General features: G+C 30.4%; 1 protein-coding gene across 1 annotated transcript; it reads right to left on the bottom strand.

The window, feature by feature from the left end:
- Positions 1–1,397: 1,397 nt before the first annotated feature.
- On the bottom strand, positions 1,398–9,647 carry LOC145256385 (ATP-dependent DNA helicase DDX31-like). The gene has a single exon (XM_080115231.1). It carries the CDS (start codon positions 8,277–8,279, stop codon positions 6,129–6,131), a length of 2,151 nt encoding a protein of 716 aa, XP_079971357.1. The 5' UTR covers positions 8,280–9,647; the 3' UTR covers positions 1,398–6,128.
- Positions 9,648–11,509: the final 1,862 nt, after the last annotated feature.

Raw genomic sequence — 11,509 nt, forward strand, 5'->3', positions numbered from 1 at the left:
TATCATGGGGAGGAAAGTAAATGGGAACTTGACAAAAAACTGAGCATCCTCTATAAATATTTAAATATTGATTTTGCATTTTTTTTTTTTTCATAATTGGGTAGATTAGTGTTCATTCGATTATAATCCGCTGAAAAAAATTGTAAAGACGAAAAAAGATGAAGCAAAAAAAAAAATCATATTTCACATTTTTGGTTGTTCAAAATAAAACACAGTTTAATTTACCGTTAAAAACTAATGCAACGGATAAAAGTGCACATAAATTACATATTTACATTTTAACCAAAAATAATGCCGGACTGGTTGAGATTGCTTTAACTATATATTTTGATAATCGAATAGCTCTAATTAAGTTAATTATAATCTGATAACAAAATAGCTCCAACTAAATATGTAAGAACATTTTTTTTATATTCATATTTTCATTTTTTACATTTTTAATTCATTCTGGAATCAAATGTTAACAAAACAAAAAACCTTTGTTTATAGCAATGATTTGATTATAGCTGATAATATTGCTGCTACAAAGTTTTTAGATTTTTAAAATAGAACAATTTTTTCCAGTTTCCAGGTATCATGATTTTAAATTGCTCAGTACCACCAGAGAAAACAAGTTACTATCATACTTTTAATGAATAAAAAAAAATAAAAAGATTGATTTATTTAACAGTGGGTGTCCGAAGAAATTTTTTTTTTAATTTTCAATACTTATCATGTTGAAGTCTTTTATAACACAACAAAAAAATGAGTGGTATTTCGGAAACCCCAAACTATTAAACTTATATCTCTTCTGGTTAGTTTCCAAATTTCATGATGAAATTCTTAACACAAAGGTTTTTTACAAGCATTTAAAAATTGGGGGGAGGGGGGGGGCACTACAAAATCTTACCAAAAACGTTGTTTATTTTTTAAAATATGATGATTTTAGCAGAACCCCTTTGAAATCTGTAATCATCCAAAGCATTTTAGTGTCCTTGTGTATTGCTAATTTAATCTTTAATTTTCCCAGGTTTTATGGTTTAATCCAGTTTCACAACTATTTTTTCACTTAGGCATTTTAACAGGATGAACTAGTGGTGTATGTGTGCATGCCGCATTAACTTTTGTTGCTGGTAATTTCTTTTGGGTTTGATGTTGGCAGCAGTAGGTCTCTTCCTGTTGGTAATTATTGTTAATATTGCTTGTATTGGAATCTATTGATTCCCAGAGGACAAAGCAGTTTAATTGAATAAGAACTCTTATTGTTTGTGATTTCACAAGATGTGAAACGATGAAGTTGATACACCATGATCTGTGATTCAATTGAAATCTATTTCTCTTCCCCATTCCTATTTACTATGAACTTCTAGGTTTTCTAAAGTGGAAGGGAAGGAGAAAAAAAAAGCAAGTCAAGTGCATAAAGAATTAAACAGCATTTATTTACCTTTTTTCCAGAAGAGGAGACACAAGGTCAGGTGTGGGTTTGATGAAAGTATTTCAGGTCCAGCATTATCAACTTTTTTTTTTACTGGTATAGACTTTACAAATTGTATTTGACTTTTTAATTTGATGGTTTTATATAAATATCTATTTAAAAAGAATGTTATACTCTAATAATTCTTTAAATTATTTTAATTCACATATTTTAGTCCTTACTGAGCCAAATTTATTTTTGCAAGTGCCCCTTTTCAGGACCTGGATTTTCTCCACATTTAATTATCTACCAACCGGTATTCTTTTATACCGGTTGGTAGATGTGCTGAAACTTTTTATTATTTAAAAAAAAAAAAAAAAAAAATTGTCACATGTTACTGAACTGATGGTGGCTTCATTCATTCAGTTGTAAAAGATACGACTTACCTTAAGTTTTTTTTTTTAAAGTTTTTTATTTATTTATTTATTTTTTATTTATTTTTTTTACATAGGCACATCACCCCTTATCAAGGGCCAAAAACAAATTGAGGAGGGAAGAGGATATTACAACTTAAATTTAGGGTTAGTAAGCAATATTTTTTTATAATTTTTCAGGTAATAAAACAAAAAAGAAAAAAAACAAATAATGCTAAATCTGAGAGTTGGATCCACTCAGTAGGCTCTTAGTCATACAACAGGGTAAATATTTGCTTTTCTTTCTTTCTGAAATGACAAATGTTTGCAGATTTTTATCGCATTCTGGGGGCTATTTTTCTCAAGAAAAAAAAAGACAAATTTTTTAAAAAGCATATGTTTTTAAATTCAAATTGTTTTAAAATTACTCAATTATAAAGTTTTCTTTAATAATTTATATCAAATAAATATTTATAGAAAATAATTGGAAAAAAAGCAAAGTTTAAGCTAAATTAGAAAAAGGACAAATAGAATTTTTGAAGGTAAAACTGCTTAAAAAAAAAGCTAAATTTGCTGAATTTGGGCTTCATGCACATGTAATGGTATTCATCCTATGTGTTGACACTACTGTTTTTATACAGTTAACACCTTGTCAACTACAGAGCAACTAGTTCGACAGGAATAGCTTTGTATTATGGCTAGTAAAAAGTTATAAAGCTCTCATTGAACTCAGTTTGTTATCACAGGATGTGTCCATCTTTTAATGATAATCTAGCCAAGAGAATAGCAAATGAGGGACTTATTAAAAGAGACCTTTGCACTGGATGTAACTGACAAAGTGGCATATGGTAGACCACATAAAACTTGATAGTGACTCAACTTCTCCTCCTCCAAATCTGGCCCCAACCACTGTAGTAATTTACACACATCAGTGGAAATATGCCTTGTTTGGGGCTAATAAAAGCAAAATGTTTTTAAGACAACAATAATTACGTTAATGAAGAATATTTTTTGAAAAGTTGTCAGAAAATAGTTTTATTTGCAAATAAATGCAATTTTTAAATTTTGTAAATCGACTGAACATACTTTTTGGATATTCTATAAAACAGAAGAAAATTGGCATTTCTTCGAAAATTCAATGCAAGTTGATTTTCAATTTTAACACCAAAGATGCTGCCATGACTCAATTTGTTTTGAAAGAACCTCAAAGTTACATAAATATTCACTAATTTTTAATTTATTGGAAAAAATATGATTAAATCAGTAAAGCAATTTTTTTTTTTGTATATGGTGAATTAAATACTACCTTCTCATATTAATAAAAAACAAAAATCTGAATTATTTTACATATTTTGTAGTTTTTCTTGTCTAAATTTAACATAAAATGGTTCCACTAGTTTGTGATCAATTTTAGAAAAAAAAAAAACTCTTAAAAAAATGTAACATATATCACGATGTTTAATTGTGATGTTTGAATGCCAATTTTTATAGATTATTTGAAAACATTTGTTTTTAAATAATCTATAAAAATTAGCATTTTTCACAATTAGACATCGTAATATATTAAGATTTTTTATAGACATCGTAATATATTAAGATTTTTTATAGACATCGTAATATATTAAGATTTTTTATAAACAATTTTAATGCTTCATCATATAAACAATTTTAATGCTTCATCATATAAACAATTTTAATGCTTCATCATATAAACAATTTTAATGCTTCATCATATAAACAATTTTAATGCTTCATAATATAAATCATTTAATGCTTCATAATATAAATCATTTAATGCTTCATAATATAAACAATTTTAATGCTTCATCATATAAATCATTTAATGCTTCATCATATAAATCATTTAATGCTTCATCATATAAATCATTTAATGCTTCATCATATAAATCATTTAATGCTTCATCATATAAATCATTTAATGCTTCATCATATAAATCATTTAATTCTTCATCATATAAATCATTTAATTCTTCATCATATAAACAATTTAATGCTTCATCATATAAACAATTTAATGCTTCATCATATAAATCATTTAATGCTTCATCATATAAACAATTTTAATGCTTCATCATATAAACAATTTAATGCTTCATCATATAAATCATTTAATGCTTCATCATATAAATCATTTAATGCTTCATCATATAAACAATTTTAATGCTTCATCATATAAACAATTTTAATGCTTCATAATATAAATCATTTAATGCTTCATCATATAAACAATTTTAATGCTTCATCATATAAACAATTTTAATGCTTCATCATATAAACAATTTTAATGCTTCATAATATAAATCATTTAATGCTTCATCATATAAATCATTTAATGCTTCATCATATAAATCATTTAATGCTTCATCATATAAATCATTTAACGCTTCATCATATAAATAATTTTAATGCTTCATCATATAAACAATTTTAATGCTTCATCATTTTTATTTTAAATTTGCTTTATAATTTTTAAAGAAAATCATGTCGTTATCGAAAATTACCATGTTTGGTTTTTTGGTTGTTTTTGTTTTACGGCATATCAACCCTTTTCAGATTATTTAATGCAGAATCCAGTGATTTTGAAGAACAATTTTTTAATAGAGTATACTTGTTTTTTTTTTATTTTATGCCGAATCCAGTAATTTTGAAGAACAATTTTTTAATAGAATTTTTTTTTTTTTAAGTCGGTTTCTATTTAACCCATAGTTGGGACCCTAACAGATACTACCAGTCCAGATCAGAGTGGACCTGAGAGCAATGGCAATTAAATCTACACTCCCCAACGCCCGCAAGCTGGGGCTTCACAATCGGATATAGTTTAAAGTCAAGGTTTGGCTTGTAGCCACAAACTAAAATTGCATCCATTTTTTGCAAATGCAAATCGACTTTTAATTTTGAAACCATATCAACACCATGATTAAAAAAACGTTTAAGTTGTGAATTTGTTTGAATGCGATGTTATATTGGAGAAAAAACTGCAGACAGTGATGTTAAAATAATCTTTGTACAAATTTGGTTTTTTGATACATGAGAAAATTTGTTTTTTAATTTAGGATGACAAATGAATCAAGTTGCGTTTAAATTTTAATTCAAGCCAGTAATTAATTTTAATTTGCTAGTTTAAAGTCTTCAAAATTGCTTTGAATTGCAAAAATATATAATCTGGACATTTTCTAAAAATCTATTCATAATTTATTTTAATAATAGATTAAAATTCTCCTCCTAAATTCAAAAGTAATCTTAAAACTGTTAAACTGGCAAAAAATAATTTCTGGCTTTAATTAATTTCAAGACAGCTGAAGTGTACATGATTAATTAGTGCTCCAAAACAAAAGGAAAACAGTAATTTTTCCCATGCACTTCAGTCATATTAAAGAACCTAAAGTTTTCTTGGTTGTTGAGGGGTAATGACAATGTATGGGCAGACATTACCGTAGAAATTACTGTTTTCTAGTGCTTGTTAAGATAGAGTTGACAGATCAATTTTTTAAAATATGATGTTTTAAACAAAAACAATATTACGCACTTGTCATGTAGAAAATAGTAATATATCCAAAAAATTACAAAAATTCAATAAGTGGAACAGCTGATATTGTGTTTTTAGTAAAAAGTCTATTGCTAAAAGGCTAAATTGTTGGTAACTATTAAAATGTAATCTAAAATTTGCGTTCTTAGTTATGAACTTTTACCATCTACTTTATAACGTAAAATACAATTTTACCAAATTTTCCATGAAAATTATTTTTAAGTATAAATAACTTTCTACTTGATGAAGTTTTGGATATATTACTATTTTCGTCATGACAATTAAGCACTATATTGTTTTTGTTTAAAACGACATATTTTAAAAACTCGATCTGGTGACTATTTTAACGAGCACCATTTTCCTTTGGTTTGGAAGCACAAATGAGCCATAATAATTGAGCTTTCTATGAACCAGAAATAAATTTCTAATTTGTCAGTATAAAGGATTCAAAATCACTTTTTAAGGTTTACTTTGTGAATGTAGGTCTTTAAAATTTCAAAGTTATTTTGGATCCTTTAAACTGACAGATAAAAAATTATTTTAGCTTGAATTATGGTCTAAAGACAAATATTGTAGTGCTTCTAAATCAAACTGAAACATTAATTTTGTCATGTACATTGTTGTATCAAAGGTTTTCTTGCAATACCTTATAAATACCAAAGAAGTAGATTATATATATATATATATATATATATATATATACACACACACACACTCTTTTACCCTTATTAAAGGGTGTCTCAATGTGATGGGAGTTATGAAAAATTCAACATGTTTAATGTCCACTTGCAAATTCATAAAAACTCGACAATGGTTTTTTAACATATTCCTTTGGATTATGAATTTCCAAACAAGGATGTTGTTTATAAAAGTGTTTCTTCTTAGACTGAATAGGGTTTTTTCCGGCACTGAAACCCCCTGGTGCATCACGAAGGCCAAAACTTTTAGCCAAGTGACCCAAATGGAGATACTTTATATGAAAGATGGATTTCAAATGTTTAGGGTAGGTGGAATAACATCGAACAAAAGATTGGAATGCCTTTTTGGCTACCTCTTGCATTTCTGGTTCATCATTCACAACTTTCTCAATGTAGATTTGCAGAGTCGTTGCAGCTTCTTCATATGTTCGAGGTGGACGCCGATCATTTTCTAAAATCTTCGGCAGTTTTTCAAATAATAGCAACAAATTATGTAAAACATTTCTCATCATGATTTCTTTCATGTTGATTTTCATATTGCTTAAGGTTTTTACGTATTCGGTCTCAGATGGCATTAAAAACAAAAGTGAATTGCCTTGAGCTCCAGCACGGGCTGTTCGCCCAACTCTGTGGATGTATTCTTTAGCATCTCCAGGTGTCGTGTATTGCACAATCCATTGGATGTTATTCAAGTGCAGCCCGCGGGCCGCTATGTCCGTACAAAGAAGAATTCCATTTTTACAAGTGGAAAATTTTGTAAAAGTTAATGTCCGGTCTTTCTGGTCCATGTTTCCATGGAGTTTGTAGAATGTAACGAGACATTTAGATTTCCGAATATCCTGCTGTTGATCCGATAACAAAGCATTCATACAGGAAACCGAGTCGTTTTCTTTAAACAAATTGGAAAAAAGTTTATGGAGAAACTCGACGGAGTCTTGGGTAGAAAGAAAAACGATCATCTTGGATTTTTTAAACGCTAGAACGCATTTATCGGCGATAAGAGCAACCAGAGAAACTAACCTTAATTTGCAAGGCGTCACTACAAACAACTGCTTCAGCTTATCAGGTACAGAAAAAGCAGAGCATTCGTTGCTGTTGTCTCTGGTGTTAATGTGCAGGTCAATTTTGGGGGTCACAGCGCAGGTTGTTTCGTCCTGTGAAACATCGATTCTCACCGGAGACTCGAGAGACATCCCAGCTAACCTTTCAACCCCATTGGTGAGCGTTGCCGACAAAAGAACAGTCTGTTTTTTTAGGGTTTTTTCTTTTATACAATCGATTATTAATTTGACGTCCTTTTCGAAGCCCATCTCAAAAAGTCGATCAGCCTCGTCAATTATGAGATATCGAAGTTTGAAAAGATGTAAACTTTTTGTGTGTATAACATGATCGGCCAAGCGACCCGGTGTACCCAACAATACATTTATCCCTTTTCGTACCCTGGCCTTTTCGGCTTTGCGTTTTTCACCGCCAATCGTACAACCGGGAACAATCCATTGATAAGGTTTCACTAGTGCTCGAAACACCTCGTAACTTTGAAGAGCCAGTTCACGCGTCGGTAATATTACGATAGCAAAAACACCGTCACCACGACAGATTTTCGGTCGTACAGCCTGCAGGGCATGAATGATGGGAATGGCGTACGCCAAAGTCTTACCTGATCCCGTTTGCGATTTCACCAGGGCGTCGGACCCGTTTAAAATCGGCGGGATAGCCTGTTCTTGCACGTGAGTCATCTGGTTAAACTTCATGGTTTCTCGAAGGTTTCGAAGCATGTACGTGTCCAGAGAAAGACTCTCAAAAGAATCAGAGGAGAAAACTTCTTCTTTTATACATTCGACCGGTTTCACGTCGATGGTGGGAATCTCAGGATTTGAGTTGAACAGGGAAGAAAAATGAAGACTGTCTTTAAGTTTTTTCGTTGGAGTAGATGATACGTTACCGGATCCATCGTTTCTGCGTTTGTTATTGTCGAAATCCAACGAAACATCTGCGATTTTCCTTTTTTTATTATTAGCGATTTCACTTTTTTCTGTGTATACATCACTCTGAGATTCTGAAAGTGTCGGAGTTTTAGTGGGTTTCGCCCGGGCTGTTAACTTTAAAAGTTTCCTGGCCTTTATCCTCTGCTGTCGGTTACCCCAGATGACATTTTCGAGCGATTTGCCAACATTTTTTTTAATAGCGGGAGTGAATAAATTAAGCGTGAGATCGTCGTCGTCGTCCATATTAGCTAAATGATGCACGTGGAAATAATAAATGAAGAGTTATCTGCCCTTTTGTAATGGTGTACTTCCGGTTAAATGCACTTATTCACAGCTCCTATTTCGTACGTTTCTAAAGAAGTAATAAAATTCTAGTTGCTTATTGGCCCTCTTGCAGTTTAAGGAAACTAAAATATGAAGAAAAAAATGGGACATAAGTCGTGTTACACCGGTAATAAGCATGCCGGTACTTATGCAGAGAGTGATCCGGACGTAACTCACCGGACGCTCGGCTAGCCCCGTAACACGACGTCAACAGCCGGAGTTAGCCGAGCGTCGGCGATGTAGTTCGACGGTTTTCAACGAGCGTCGCCGATGTAGTTCGACGGTTGTCAACGCTACGCGCGTGCGCGACGCAAGAAAAAAAAATTCAAAGCAGCAGACGACAATAAAAGAAGAAAAGAAAGTAAAACAGTACAGAATCAGATTTATTTAACAACAACCGTTACAATTTCAGATTTATTTAACAACTCTTAAAATTGCGTACCTATGGAAGGAAATATGAACTTAACATATTTGTCGGAAAAATTGCAAACAGCAGCGGCAGCGCAGCGGGGCGTCCTGGAATTTTGTCAGGAAAGGAGTTTGCTTGCAAAAAAGAAAACCTGTCCCTCATAGTCGTATGCCCTCCAACAGTCTGAGGAAATACCAATAGTAAATATTCCTCGCATTTTTCTTTTACCAGGTTTTTCCTTAACCCTAACCACCCAACAAAAAAAAAAACATGTTTTGTACAAAAAATAAAAAAACCAGTTTGCTTGTTACCTTTTTTTTTTCGCTGTTTATTCTTAAAAAAATAAAAAAAAATAACCCTAACCCTGAAAAACAAACAAACCACCCAACAACAAAAAAAACGTTTTGTAAAAAAAAACAAATTTTGCTTGTTACCTTTTTTTCGCTGTTTCTTCTTTTCAAAAAAAAAAAACATAACTTTCTTGTATATAAAAGCACTTTACATTTACAAAAAAAAAAAAAAAAAAAATACAAAAAAATTTGTTTTCCGTTACAGTAAATAAAAGTTTTAACAAATTTTAAATTAAGGTAGGTTTCTCTTTTCTTGTTATGTTTTCAGCGCCGACGCTCGGCTTGCTTTTCCTCGCCGACGCTCGGCTAACTCCGGCTGTTGACGTCGTTTTACGGGGCAAGCCGAGCGTCCGGTGAGTTACGTCCGGATCACTCTCTGCATAAGTACCAGCATACCATTTGATTAGATAGTGAAATTGGCGTCATTTTATAAATAAAATGAAATATTGAAATTGACAATATTACAAAACATCTTTTTTTTTATTATTAAATAATTTTTATTGAATACAGGAATTTTTTAAAAAATGATTCGAAAAAGTTGTCAAAAAATAAATATATAACAAATAAATGTTATCAAAGGCAAGATAAGTTACCTTTCTACCAAACTGGATATATTTTTTGTGTTTTTATTCAATGTAACATGTTTATTCTGCTCGAAAACCATAGTATTTACCGATGTATTGGAAAATTAAAGATGGCGTCTGACTCCCTCTTTAACACGGTAAGTTTGGGAAAAGGTGTTATAAATAGAAAACTGGATAAAATACTGTTAAAAATTCGCTCAATATATGTTACCGTGACATAGCTTGACATATATTCGGCGGGTTTTTAATAGTATTTTTTCTAATTTTTTATTTATAACACCTTTTCCCAAACTTACCGTGTTAAAGAAGGAGTGAGGCGCCATCTTGAATTTTCCAATACATCGGTAAACGCTGTAATGTTTTCCGAGCTGAATAAACATGTTACATTGAATAAAAACACGAAAAATATATCCAGTTTGGTAGAAAAGTAATTTATCTTGCCTTTGATAACGAATTTAGGAAAACTCGTCCCGGGAAAACTCGTCTCCGGAAAACTCGTCTCCGGAAAACTCGTCTCCGGAAAACTCGTCCCCTTTCGCTAGGTAGGAAAACTGGTCGTAGCGGCCGGCCAGCTGAAAAAATGACGTCATCGCCGAGGTCCCAACAAGCAAGATATGTGGAACTCTTAGACTGTCAATAATGAACAGTAATTTTTAGACAGCGTTACAAAACTTCAAAATTGGATTGAAATAAAGAAAGAACACGATGATTTATACTGAAACTCATCTAATATTAATAATAAAAAAATAATTAAAAAAAACACAAGTTGTTTGTTTAAGTATTATAAGCAATTGAATATTTCGTTGTATTATAGATTTTAAAGATTAGAATGCGTTCTTTAATTACTTATAAATTACATTTTAAAAACTGAAGGAACACGATTTGATTTGTAGTAAACTTGAAGTTTATTTAATATAATTAAATGAAAATTATGCACGTAAGATTATGAATATTTGAAGCAGAACACAAGCAAAACATTTGAAATATTAAAATTAAACTATTTTTTTAATCAAATGAACAATATTTTTTAAATCAAAATGAATTTTCTTTTAATCAAAAGGAATATTTTTTAATCAAAGTGAACAATATTTTTTTTAAATCAAAATGAATATTTTTTAATCAAAATGAACAATATTTTTTTTTAAATCAAAATGAATGTTTTTTAATCAAAATGAACCACAATATTTTTAAATGCAAATGAACCACAATATTTTTTCAAAATCAAAAACAATGTTTTTAATAAATTCATGAAATATTGCACAGTAAAAAAATAATTAACCTAAAGAAAAAAATCATGTTTCTTATTTAAGATTATTTCACCACATAACAAAAATAACATGCAAAATCATTTTTTTATATCCATATTTTCAGTTTGTTAAAATACGTGGGTTTGTATTACTGTAAACATAGATTCGACAAAGTTGTCAAAAAACAAATAAATGTTATCAAGTTACTTTTCTACCAAACTGGATATATTTGGGTTTGTATTACTGTACACATAGATTCGAAAAAGTTGTCAAAAAACAAATATATAACAAATAAATGTTATCAAAGGCAAGATAAATTACTTTTCTACCAAACTGGATATAATTTTCGTGTTTTTATTCAATTTAACATGTTTATTCAGCTCAAAAAGCATACAGTGTTTACCGATGTATTGGAAAATTTTAAATGGCGGCCGACTCTCTCTTTAACACGGTAAGTTCGGGAAAAGGTGTTATAAATAATAAACTAGACAAAATACTATTAAAAAACCACCGAATATATATCAAGTTATGTCACGGTAACTTATATTGAGCAAATTTC

This window comes from Euprymna scolopes, chromosome 32 (assembly GCF_053919585.1).
Source record: "Euprymna scolopes isolate OS-2025 chromosome 32, ASM5391958v1, whole genome shotgun sequence".
NCBI lineage: Eukaryota > Metazoa > Mollusca > Cephalopoda > Sepiida > Sepiolidae > Euprymna > Euprymna scolopes.

Bases quoted from the DNA above. Each gene is read 5' to 3' on its own strand.
- LOC145256385 (XM_080115231.1), bottom strand. From the start codon at position 8,279: ATGGACGACGACGACGATCTCACGCTTAATTTATTCACTCCCGCTATT.